Below are 14,141 nucleotides of genomic sequence, written 5' to 3' on the forward strand. Positions count from 1 at the left end.
TGGACATTATAAACGTGGGATAATCATTGTCACACATCTTAACACAAGTGTAATAAATATATCTCTCCCTGTAAAACTAAGAAAACAGGTTTAATGATTTTTACTAAAACCACCAGCTGCACAAACGTCGATCACTCTTATATGTCGTGAGTATGTGTTGTAGGTGACGCGTGAGTCGTTTGCTTGAATAAGCTGTTCTGTCACGTCCCTATGATATTTGTAAGTTGGTCAAAATAACGCTCTGTAAGGGTCATTTGATTTGGGGTAGTTGTTTTTTTTTCACGACAGAATTCAAGCGTCATTCTTATAGCACATACACTCAAATTTTTGTATATTTTTTTGCACTACGGGGATACGAGCTCTGAAATTTCGGATTCACTGTCTGAGCATATTAACCATTAGGTCAGGCCCGTACGTTTTTCTGTAACACGTATCAGGTTTTTATTCTTCGAATTTTCAAGTGACTCATTTGAACTTAACACAAATGATGTTCGATTTCCGTGACGTTATATTTTAAGTAGTAAGAAAGCTTAGGAGGAAATTCGTCTTACAAAGTCGTGACACGAATAAATAATATTTTACTTAATCATCTTTACAAAAAATGTTAACTACGCACAGTTTATCGTTTTCTGGGACGTACCAACCAAATATATGTTTCACGTATATATATTTTAACATGTCATTATAGACTTCTGTAATCGACCGATTACTTGAGCAGAAAGTTAAAATTGGTGTCCTTTTCTTTACAGAAGGTTGACCTAGCAGCTGGACCGTTCACAATAAATATTGATCGTCGTCGCGTGGTCAACTTCAGCGAGACTTTGTTTTCTGATGATATCGGAGTTTTAGTAAAAAAACCTGAAAAGAAAGACAACACAGAGAAACTCCTGGCACCGTTTACTCTGCGGGTGAGTGAAACTCAAACATCACCTTATTAATGACCTTATTTACTCAATAACATAAACGTTTTTAATTCATCCAGAATTTTCAAATCGTTTTACTCATATACAATTCTAGTGATATGTGTGTAACAGTAAAATGTCGGTCACGGAAAGAGGCTAAGTTCATTTTGCCTTAGAAACCTGTTGTCTATATGTATTCTTTTATGTGTTAGATTACTGTTAAGTAAAATCCTAGTACTACGTAAAGATGAACAGCAAAATTGTTATTGACGAGTTAAGTAATACCTTGAGGTAAAATTATCCTCAAGTTGCTATGGAAAGCGAGAGAGTGTAGCTCAAAATAAACTTTATCACTTGTGGATCTATTTACTTTGTGGATATATGTAATTCAAAATATCACTATTAAACACTTGTGGCACCACTTATTTTATGAGTAAGTACAGGTCTAAAGCTAACTGTTAAACACTTGTGGCACCACTTATTTTATGGGTAAGTACAGGTCTAAAGCTAACTGTTAAACACTTGTGGCGCCATTTATTTCATGGGTAAGTACAGGTCTGAAACTGACTGTTATACACTTGTGGCATCATTTATTTTATGGGTAAGTACAGGTCTAAAACAGACTGTTAAACACTTGTGGCGCCATTTATTTTATGGGTAAGTACAGGTCTAAAACATTTTATTACAGGAATAGACCAAAGTTAAAATTTAAAATATGAAAAAGTAGACTTTTATTAAATGTTTGCAGCAAATAACTACACAAGTAGCAAGTAAATCTTTACGAGTTAGATATTTTAAGTTCCCTGGTGGGACAGTTATACGACCTTATAACACTAAACTCTTTATTTTAATTCACTCCGGCAGGTGGTTAGGGCGTTTGACTCGTAATCTGTAGGTCGCGGGTTCGAATCCCCGTCGCGCCAAACATGCTCGCCCTTTCAGCCATGGGGGCGTTATAATGTGACGGTCAATCATACTATTTGTTGGTAAAAGAGTCGTCGAAGAGTTAGTGGTGAGTGGTGATGACTATCTGCCTTCCCTATAGTCTTACACTACTAAATTAGGGACTGCTAGCGCAGATAGCCCTCGTGTATCTTTGCACGAAATACAAAACAAACAATTCCCTCAATGGACACAGCAGATTGCCCATGTAGGTTTGGTTTAAGAAACAAAACACACACACGTATATTTTAATGAATACATGCATACATGTATAAATAGATACATTTAGTTTCTTGTTATTAACACAGAGATACACAAAGGGCTACCTATGCTCTGCCCATCACGAGTATCTTAACAAACCGCTATGCCATTAGGACATGAGGATACATACTGTACATAGTGTTTGAAATAGTAGAATCGTATCTGGTAACTGGCCAGTTGTATTGAACCTGAACCTAAATCCAATTGCCCATTACTTCACGAGGTTTGGCCCGGCATGGCCGTGTGGTTAGGGCGCTCGACTCGTAACCTAAAATTCCGTCACACCAAACATGCTCGCCCTTTCAGTCATGGAGCGTCATGAATTGAAGGTCAATCCCACTATTTTTTTGATAAAAGAGTAGCCCGAGAGTTGGTAGTGCGTGGTGATGAGTAACTTCCTTCCTTCTAGTCTTACACTCCAAAATTAGGATCGGCTATCGCAGATAGTCCCCGTGTAACTTTGCGTGAAATTCGAAACGAACGAACAAATTCACGGGGTCTACAAGAATGGCCATCAGTTGCCACATATCGAATCCTGTCAGATCCGGTATTCCCCTAGTGGTTGTCGTGTTCAACTTGCAATATGTGGGTCAAGGGTTCCAATCTTATCACTAAACATGCTCACCCTTTTAGTTATGGCGACGTTATAATTACAGTCAATCCCACTATTCGTTGGTAAAAAGTTAGTTCAAGAGTTGGCAGTGATGACTAGCTACCTTCCCTCTAGTCTTATGCTTCTAAATTAGGGGCGGATAGCGCAGATAGTCCTCGTGTAACGCTGATTTCAAAACAAATCAAATAGATAAATATAGCAACGACATTTATACATGTACTACATGAGTCTTTGAACGTATTTTACATCATTCAGAAATGTGTATGTACCACATGAACTTTTAAAGGTTTACCTTATAAGTGTTTAAATATATACTTCATACGAGTGTTTGACGGAGTGGTATTTGAATATATTCTGTATAACTTTTGAAGTATGTATTATGAGGGTAGTTTAGTATATACTACAGAAACGTTTTCTCATACATCAAGGAACTGGTTCTCAGTAATATTTTAATATGGACTACAGCAGTGTTTTAATACATAGGCAAATTATGTTTGACAGGTACTACAGTTTCTAAGTATGAGCTACTAAAGATTTAATATAAACTATTTAACTTCAATATGAGCTGCAACAAGTTTAATATGAACTGTTGAACTATTTCAATATGAGCTACAACAGTGTTAATATTAGTTATTGAACTCCTTTAATATGAACTACAAAAGGTTAAATATAAACTATTGAACTCCCTCAATATGTGGTGCAACAGGTTTAATATGAATTATTGAACTCCTTCAGTATGAGCTACAACAGGTTTAATATGTGGTAATGAACTCCTGTCTTCCACTGGGATAGCAATAAGTCTACAGATTTACAACGCTAAATTAGGGGTTCGATTAATTTCGGTGGACACAAAACATAGTCCGATGTGGCTTTGCTATAAGAAAAATGCAAACTCACCCACACTGGACTCCTTCAATATGAGTTATAAAATAGTGAATATGAGCTACTGGACTACTTTAATATGAGATATAAATGTTTGATATGTGCTACTGGACTCTTTTTTTTAACATGAGCTACTAAAGGTTTAACTATACGCTACTGGACTCCTTTACTGGGAGCTACATGTCATTTAATATGCGCTGTTTGACCCCTTTAATATGAGCTCAAACAAAATTATTATGCGCCACTGGAGTCTTTGAATATGAGCTCCAAAAGGTTTAATATGTGCTACTGAATTTTTTTAATACGAGGTACAGAAGTTTGAATATGCGATACTGGGATCCTTTAATATGAGCTACAAAAGGACTAGTATGTACTACTGGATTTCTTTAATATGAGCTATTAAAATTTGAATATGCAGTAGAGAATTCCTCTACTATGAGCTACAGAATGTTTAATATGCATTACTGAACTTCTTTCATATAGAATTATTTCAAAGTGTAACACAACAGTGGTTAGTGATTTTGAAAGAACAGAGCATGTTGGAAGAAATACGTAGTGTGACTATTCACTAACTTTTAGTGGTATTCCCAAACCGTTTTAGGATTTTGTTTCTAAAACGTCTCTTTTTTCAATGTTTCAGGTGTGGTTTGCAATCATGTTAACTACCATATTTATGGGATTAACGTTGTTCGTCGTGTTATGTCTTCAGAAATACCTTCTCAGTTCTGTAGAAGAAATGGGCGAAAATTACAGTGAAACATTGTCGAAATGCATGTGGTTTGTATATTCAGGGCTTGTTAAACAAGGTTTGTTTCTTTTATAATTAACTTGTTTTCTGTTGTTAAGCGCAAAGCTACACAATGGACTATCTGTGTTATGTCCACCGATTTCTAGAAACCTGATTTCTAGTGTTTTAGTGTTAGAAGTCTTCAGATTTACCGCTGAGCCACTGAGGGGGCTTCCATTAACTTCACTGAGATCTTCCCCAGTGGCTCAGCAGTAAATCTGAAAACTTCTAACATTAAAATTCGGATTTCGATACCGGCGGAGAGTACAGTAGCAGATTGAGTAGCTTTGTGGTTAACAACAAACACAGTTTGATTGAAATATAGAATACAGAAGTTTATTTTTGCCGCGTTGTGGACCCGAGGTTTCATGGTTATCATACACATACAAAATGCATTGGAACTGTGAATACTTTATAAGGGGGAAGGTGTAATCCAACTGTCGTTTTGACAATACTAAAATTAACGATAGATGATGTTTACTAACCGATTATTCAATCTAGCCTATTCAATAATAGTTAAGGAACAGTTAGCACTGGTAGTCCTCGTGTAGATTTGAGCGAATGCAACGATAAACTTTTGTATTCCATGTTTATATACAATTATTCCTTGTTTATATATAATCTAACTGTACCGTATAAAAATCTTAATTAATCCAGTAACATTAATTTCTAACTCACTTATTTGTTTTTCAGCAATGTTTTGTATATATAAAGTACACTGAGTGCAAGAAACCTGTATATTCTTTTAATTATTCTAGAAATGTCTACAAACACCCGTAGAAATATATGAAGTCTCTGTACTCATTTTCTTTGTTGTTGTTGATAGTAAGTTTATTTAGTCTACACTGGGACAAACAGGCAACATTTGAGTGTTGATTATTAAATACCCCACGGTGAGAAAGCGGTAAGTCTACAGTTTTAGAACGCTGAAATCTGGGGATTCCTTGTTCTAAAACGAACAAATAAATAATTACTGAATTATTTGTACAGAATTCTAAATCTAAAAAAAAAAAAGGATTAAAATCCGACATGTAGGCTTAACAATTTCAAGAACATGAAAGTGGTATCCAAATTATTATAAGTACTTTAATGTATACGTTAGTAATACAGAATGTTTCCACAGAAGATCTCACGTGTTTGTTTGTTTTTCATAAAATAAAAACTAATAAGTCTCATCAGGCACAGTTCTCTCTACAGTTTAGACAGTTTTTGTTAGGCGTCGAAGACGTTCCCATCTCAGACCCAATAAGGTTCCTCTTTGCCACCTGGTGGATTTTCACGTTAATCGTCACTGCCTTTTACACCGGTAACCTCACGGCTTTTTTGACTTCATCCGTATACAAGCTTGGTACTTCTTTAGAAGCCGTTCTGAACGATCCGACGACGAAATGGCTTGTTGATTACGGAAGTGCTATAGACTCGGCAATCGAGGTTTGTATTAATAACCTAGATCAATACATAAGTGAAACTCTGATGTCATTAATACGAAACAAAGCATCAACATAAAACATTCGTGGATATTGGATTTCTTAAGAAGAGTGTGTTACATCAACAGTCGAATTATTGTATTTTAGGACATTTTAAAAGGAGCTTCGTGACATTCGAAATCTACAGTTTAAGTATTGCATTAAAAATGTATTTAGGGTTGTAACTAGGTTTTACATTTTGAAACGCTGAGCAACTGCCTTTGTTGAATGACAGAAAAATTATTTTGATACGCAGTTTCTAAGGGTCTTTTAAGTTTTATGGCACTTGTTATTGAATAACTGAAACTGTCAAGGTATAGCTATTAGAGTCCGTCATTCAGAAATTGTAAGATTAAAATCACAAAAATGTTATCTTGTTTTATCCAGATTTTAAGGAAAACAGAATATTAAATCGCCTCATTTTATTATACACAGGTGCAATTAATCTACGTAGGACATATGTAGAGAACAACACAAACGCTTTTTAGGTGTAAGCATAACTTTCAGAACCGGGCGTTGTAAGGGCAATGTGTAAGTTAGGGTATTTAATCTCAAAATAAAATTAACGTGTATTTTATAGCAGAAATGCGTGCTAGAACGCAATGGTATATTAAATAGGTTTCAATTTTACTTGTAATAAGACATTAATATTAGGCCTATTACGTTTTTAAAAACTACATTCTTAATCTTATCTTTTAGAAAATTTTTATAATAAGTAAAATGTATAATAATAGCGTTTCAAACAAACTACATGTATATTTGTGACATTTATTCCCAACGACGCGTTTCGCTCATTTCATATCTTATCACGCCAGGCGGAGGTTACAGATGTGGTCAGATTGACGTCAGCAATGGATACGACAAATATAGTGTGGTTAGAATCCTATTTTTATGCTTTCTTCCAGTTCATGAAAGTTCCAAAGGAACTGGATTAAAAATATAGGGTTGACAAATGTAATAGGCTTAATAATAATGTTTTATGAAAGGTAAAACAATTCATCAGCTTATAAAAGGCATATACACCACAGCAGTTATTAAATCACCAAGCAGTTAGAAGATTCCTTAATTAACGGTTTCATAACTCGTGTTACAGATTTAGTAAAAATCATTTTACTACTTATGATTCATGTTGGAGTATATTGTTACAGGCGTAGTAATAATCCCATTGTTATTTATGATTTATGTTGAAGTATATTATTTCGAAAAAAAATATCCTTAAGCAAGTTTCTTCTCAGAATTCCTTTCTTCTAATAATATTTTAATTTGATATTCTCAGGTACTGAAATTAATGCTTCAAAGAATTTCTTTCAGACAAAATATATTACTTGGATATTTTAGGCCTTATTGCTTTGCTTATTTAGGATGTTTAAGCTTATGTTTCAGGTATTAAGAACTAAACATTTGAAATATTTACTGGGTAACAAATTTGACTCCCTAACTTAGGTAAATAATTTTTATTTCTTCTAGTCTCCCATTGACACAACTTTTAGGCAACTCCATGCATCAAGGTTGAAAGGAAAAGGCGGTACGACGAAAGGAGACGATGAGGCAGTCACATTTGTAGAAAAAGGAGTTAAGTTACGGGTTGAGTTGAGGAATATAAATATATATATATATATATACACTGCTGGCCAAAATCTTAAGGCCAATGAACATAAAGAAAAAATATGCATTATGCGTTGTTTGACTCAACCACTTATTTGAGTAGAGTTTTGAAAGATGAAAATAAGAAAAGGAAAAAAAAAAAAAAACATTTTTAGCATTTAATAGGGAAAATGTGAACATTATGAAATTAGCCTGAATACTAGCTGGTCAAAAATTTAAGACCATACCAAAAAGACGTCCTAAACAAGGTAGGAAATACCCAACAAGAGATCTCAGTAGTGGGTTGCGCGGCCGTCATTGCGAATAACTGCAAACATTCGCTTTGCCATGGTCGATATAAGCGTTTGCAGAAGGCTGGCTGGAATGTTATTCCAAGTGGTGAAATGGCTTCACGAAGATCATGCACTGTTTGAAATTGACGTCCATTTCTATAGACTTCCCTTGCAATCCACCCCTAAACATTTTCAATGGGGTTCAGTTTGGGCGAACACGCTGGATAGCCCAAAAGAATCACGTTATTCGCCACGAAAAAGTCCTTTGTCCTGCGGGCATTATGGATTGCAGCGTTGTCCTATTGAAAGATCCAATCATTTCCACACAAGCGAGAGCTTTCAGTCAATAAGGATGCTTTCTCCAACATGCCAACGTAGCCAGCTGCTGTTTGACACCCGTGTATATTCTGAAGCTCCATTGTTCCATGGAAGGAGAAAGCACTCCAGATCATGATGGAACCTCCTCCACTGTTTCTTGTAGAAAATGTCTCCGGTAGTATATTCTTATCCTGCCAGTAACGTTGGAAGCCATCTGAACCATCCAGGTTAAATATTTTCTCATCAGAGAACAATACCTTCGTCTACTTTTCTACGTCCCATGTTTGGTGCTTCTCAGCAAAGTTTAACCGAGCTGTTTCATGGTGTGGAAAGAGGCGTGGCCTTTGAAGACGTTTACGGTTTTTAAAGCCTTTCTCTCGTAGATGCGTCTTATTGTTCTTGAGCTGCATTCTTCGTCCGTAAGGGTCTTAATCTGGTTCGACGATCGGCTGGTGTCCTGCCGAACAACCCGTCGAATCCTCCTGCTCAACGCCTGCGAAACGTTCTTGGGCCGACCACTTGAAATTCGTTCCGTATCCCTCAGGCTGTTTTAATAAATTTGCAACAGCAGTTTTACTACGCCAAATCTCACCAGCGATGGCACATTGACAGAGACCTTACTTTTGTAGCTCGACAATTCTGCCACGTTCAAACTCTGTCAACATTTCAGCCTTTGCCATGTTTTTACTGAATGTAACACAGGAGATGTCAGTGGAAGATGTTGATAATGCTAATGCTTGAACACATATGACTAAATTTCGTTACTTGTTTACCGATTAACGATTCGTTTCAGTATGGTCTTAAACTTTTGACCAGCTAGTATTTAGGCTAATTTCATAGTATTCACATTTTCCCTATTAAATGCCAAAAAGTTTTTTATTTTTATTTTCCCTCTTCTTATTTTCATCTTTCGAAGCTCTACTCAAATAAATGGTTGAGTCTAACAACGTAAAATGTATATTTTTTCTTTATGTTCATTGGCCTTAAGATTTTGACCAGTAGTGTATATTAGTTTGTTGTAACATAAAAGCGTTTTATGGTCGTTATTTTTTAATTCATTTTTGTTTCGGCTTGTTTTCGGTTATAACAAACTAATATAATTAGTAAGAGGTTTGAATTTGCTGTTTATAACGCAGTTTTCCATTTGATTTTCTTTACGTAACACTATTAGTATTAATATATATATTCTCTCTAAGGAAATACTAAATAAAGTTTGATATTTAAAAACAGAGAATCTTAACTACGGAAGTAAATAAATGGGTACACTTTCGTTGATTATTAATACATTCAAAACAATAACATAATTTATTTTTACTTTTTATTTCTAAAATCCTTCATCTTTGTTACCTTTAGTTCCTGGTTTTAATGTTCATACACTAATTGTAATAAATGTAGGATAAGTAGAAATATGACCCTTATTCAACAGTTGTGAGGTACGGAAAAACATATTTTCATAGTATTATTCCTATCATCAAATCTAAAACAAGCTAATATCTCCAAGTACATCTTTTCTGACCTCTTCATGGACATATCAAGCTATACTGAATTCAACGTTTCGCATAATCAGTCGTAGGGATGAACTTCTTTTTCGTGCTATGTCAGTTCAGTTTGGTCTTTCCTTAAATTTTGAAACATGTCTAGATTTTTAATTTTTCACGAGAGGACCTGGATTATTAATAATTTAAAACAGTTTAATTCATTTAAACGAGTCGCAAAATGTATGAAACAAAACTTGAATAGAATTATTTCAAAAAAAGATTTGTTTGCTTATTTGTAATTAAGTACAAAGCTAGACAATGGGCTATGTGTGCACTTACTCACCCTGGTGATCGAAATCCGGTTTATAGTGATGTGAGTCCGCGGACGTTTGGCTGTGCCACGGGGTTGCATTCTAGAATTGCAACGCTAAAATCAGGGGTTCGATTTCCCTTGGTGGACAAAGCAGATATCCCGATGTGGCTTTGCTATAAGAAAACATACACACGCATTCTAGAAAACTGTTAACATCTTCTCAGTAAAATGTGTGTAAACGAAAGCCTATATTACATTCTCATCCTTGACACTAAGCCTAAAGCCATAATATCGAATGATCGTTTCCTTTCTTTATTTCTAGCATAACACGCCATACTGATCTCCGTCTGAGAATCCATTACAGCTACCAGGGTTAATATATTAATAATGGTTTTAGTACTCTCGACCCCATGTCTCTTTACTCTAAGAGGGACAGTAACACATACAATTGGAGGGATTCAAATTTAAAATTGATTAACGGACAGCTTTATCATGAAACAGTCAAAGACTTTCAGCTTCCTCAACCCCTCTAACGCTAGCTCTAGTTTGTAGTGTCTCATTATGACAGTTTAGAAGTTCTCAGTGACGAGAGATTCAAACAAATTAAGGTTTACTAGATTATTGGTTTAAATCATCAGATCCAAAAACTTTTTCAGGCTATATTTTCTTCCGAGAGGTCAACGTTTTAAACTATCTGATACGCCGAAGTTTTATCAAACATAAAGGAAAATGTGTCCTGACCAAAGGTTGGGTTGAATTCTACAAAAGACAGAATGCCATACCTTACGCTCCAGATAGTCTGTACGCCGAAGATTTCAATGATATGTAAGTAACATGAACAACAACAACATGAACTATGAACCACTCAACTTGAACTGTAGAAACCGCTCAATGCGTTTACTTTATAAGTGACAGATACTGAAATTAAAGTCACGGGCATGAGGCTTAGAAATGTATTGTTTATTTAAGACATTATTATTATTATTTTAAATAATCCCATGATATATTAAAAATTTTTGGGGGTTCGTGTCCGTTACGTCGGTAAGCGTCTAGTGCCGGGGAATGGGGTTGTTCATTAAGTTATTATTTGTTTAATCACTTCAGTATGCTCGTTCGTTTCTTTTGAATTTCGTGCAAAGCTATACGAGGGCTATCTGCGCTAGCCGTTCCTAATTTAGTAGTGTAAAACCAAAGGGAAGGCAGCTAATCATCACTGCCAATTCTTGGGCAACTCTTTTACCAACAAATAGTGGGATTGACCATCATATTATAATGCCCCATGGTTGAAATGGCAAGCTTGTTTGGTGTGATAGGGATTCGAACTTGCAATTCTCAAATTGCGAATCGAGAGCCCTATAAACCTGGTCATGTCAGACTTTTTAGTTTGTCTTCAGAATATATCACGATGATTGTATAAGACACAAGTTATGGTATATCTCACAAATACATCACAGTTAATGTGCTAGAAGACGGTTTTAGTGTGGCTCAAGAAAACATTACAATGATTGTAATAGAGCACTGTGTAAATATTAAGTGAAATAAAACTTTTAATCTTTGTGATTCTATTGTGTATGAGCTAAATACAACGAATGTGTTTTTATTTTCAGGATCAAGCAACTTAGAGCAGCAGGACTGATCGAAAAGTGGAGGCAGCAGTACTTTCCCAGTATGAAGTCTTGTGTCTTAAGTCGATCAAAATCTTTTAATACCCAGGAAGAAGCACTTTCAATAGGTGAACTGGCAAGTGCTTTCTATGTGTATGTTGGAGGTGTTGCCTTTGGAACTGTTGTTCTTATAATAGAAAATATATGGAAATACATGTTTCGAAATAAGAAGAAGGATATAAGATTGAGTGCATGGTTAAAACATTAGTTCACTCTACTTAGTTACTCTAACATACCCCTTTTTTACCTCACAAATAACAATTTCAAGCCCCGCAGTGTACTTATTTTCAAGTAATGCTAGTAAAAAGCTTTATCTATATATAGGATCTAGTTTGTTTTATTTTTGAATTTCGCGCAAATCTATACGAGGGCTATCTGCGCTAGCCGTTCCTAATTTAGTAGTGTAAAACCAAAGGGAAGGCAGCTACTTATCACCATCCACCGCCAACTCTTAAGTTACTCTTTCACCAAAGAATACTGGAATTATCTGTCACTTATAACGCCCTCACGATTGAGGGGGACAAGCATGTTTGGTTTGGCGGGGGATTCGAATCCACGACCTTCATTTTCAATCAAGCGTTCTAACCACCTGGCCATGCCAGGCCTATATAGGGCCTAACTAGGGTTAAGATTTTAAATTTCGTGGTGTTATTTTATACTTTGAGTAATTATTTTATCGAAGATATATTAATAGTGAAATGGGAATGCAACGTTTATAGCATTTTTGCAATTTTCAAAAAGTATCACAGACCTTAACATAACACGTCCTACAATATATACCCGAGGCCTCACCAGTACATTAAAGTACTTGATGTAAAATCGAATTATTCAATTGATATTCTATAAATGTACCAAGCTCATTTTGTCGACTTTGTCAGTTTAGTTGTTGCTTCCATTCTGTGACGTAAAAGTTATTGCTAATTAGGTTGAAAAACAACTTGTAGAGAACCTTAAGTCCCAGAATAAGTGAATACAGAACAAACCACAAATGTGGACAAAATATAAGAGAACTCAGTTTAAACACTGAATGAAGTCGAACATGTTTGGAGGAGTTGAAATATGTCTATTTAACAACAAAATAAACGTGTTTCTTATGTAAACAAACAAGGAACTTGGGTAATATTGCCAAATCAGAATTAGCTTACTAAAGTAGTAGAAAATCCCAAATTCTTTACTTGATTGTCCTCTCAACCAAGAAACGAAATATCACTAAACCACCTTGTAATATTAGTAGACGGAACTGGTAGGGCCATGTTTATCTTTCATTGTTTTGTATAACATGAAGCTACACAATAAGCTATCTGTGCTGTGCCCACAGCGGGTATCAAAACACGATTTCCGCTCCCACGAAGCAGACAGAATCAAGAATGTATATTACTATAATGTTCTGTGATAATCAACTAACACTGGATATCAAACGAAATTTTTATGTAAATGTTACACAGTTGTTTGCCTTCATTCACTGCTAGAAATACTGTATTGTACACGTAAGATTGGTTTTTTTCTGTATATCTTTTATTATTATTATTCACTGCGCTGTAAATTCTTACCAGATCAGTTCTTTTGCGGATGAAGATTTAATATCTATGTAAATAAACGTATCTCAAATATCACTATAAAGCTACAATATATCCATTCTGGCTTTAATACAATGGAGGTGCTTATACAAATGTTTGAATACAAGTTGTAAAGTTATCTAAATTTGTGTATGGGATTAATTGTATTTGGACGTTTCACTAAGCAAGTTATCTAACATATATATGAGATTCATTGTATTTGGACGGTTCACTGAGCATATGTTCCACACTTTGATATATCTTTAGAAACTGAATTTCGATGTTCGTGGTCGGTATAGAACAGATAGCCCATTGTGTAGCTTTGTGCTTAACAAATAAAATTATTTGTTATGTCATCTTATATTTGTACCGTTATTGGTTAATGAGTGAAACATGTATCATTTTTTTCCTTTTTATTTATTGTTATGTTGAAAGCTACACAACAGGCTATTTATGCTATTTTTGCTACAGACACATAAACTAGATTTTTAGCGTTATAAGCCCACAGACAGACTTAACGCTGAGTCACTAGGGACATTTTACTCGTTATAAGCACTGTTTTGTCTGTATTAATAAATCTAGATGTTCAGAGTATTAAAAACCTTGTTGATAAATTAACTGAATGTGTCAAATGTTTTTGTCTCTCTATATATATTTAATTATTTGGTTATAAATGTGGGACAAGAGAAGGTGGGCAATCAGTAAGGGCAAAATAAAGTCGATGTCTAAAATCGTTGAATGAGTCGATTATTTTTTTCTTTGTCAAACATCAGTATCACCAAAAAATCAAAACTTACTACATTTTTCAGCAAGACGTCAATGGCGAATTTTATTAATTTTTTTTTAAAAAGCTATATCTTAAAAATAAATTGCAATTATCAACAGAACGAAAAAGAATTTGGTTGTGAAATAAAAATGGTTTTAACACGTTACAGCAATTGATACCTGCGAGCTAACAATAATATAATTTCTTAGCTAATAAATAATATATATTTATCTGTCTAATTACAAAACAGAAATACTTAAGTGCAAACAAATATATAAAGAAAAATGACACAGGATACACAGCTTACATTTGTCTA

At 34.8% G+C, this 14,141-nt stretch overlaps 1 protein-coding gene across 1 annotated transcript in view; it reads left to right on the forward strand.

Annotated features, from left to right (window-relative positions):
• The window catches only part of LOC143245506 (glutamate receptor ionotropic, delta-1-like), a 49,460-nt gene extending 35,697 nt beyond the window's left edge, over positions 1-13,763 (forward strand). Inside the window, exons 5-9 of the mRNA XM_076491869.1 lie at positions 750-908; positions 4,241-4,406; positions 5,604-5,818; positions 7,321-7,442; positions 11,447-13,763. Of these exons, the coding sequence (XP_076347984.1) occupies positions 750-908; positions 4,241-4,406; positions 5,604-5,818; positions 7,321-7,442; positions 11,447-11,711 (927 nt within the window). The 3' untranslated portion in view covers positions 11,712-13,763. The remainder of the gene's footprint in view (positions 1-749; positions 909-4,240; positions 4,407-5,603; positions 5,819-7,320; positions 7,443-11,446) is intronic.
• The last annotated feature ends 378 nt before the right edge of the window (positions 13,764-14,141 follow it).

Source organism: Tachypleus tridentatus, chromosome 2, assembly GCF_004210375.1.
Source record: "Tachypleus tridentatus isolate NWPU-2018 chromosome 2, ASM421037v1, whole genome shotgun sequence".
Classification (NCBI taxonomy): Eukaryota; Metazoa; Arthropoda; class Merostomata; order Xiphosura; family Limulidae; genus Tachypleus; species Tachypleus tridentatus.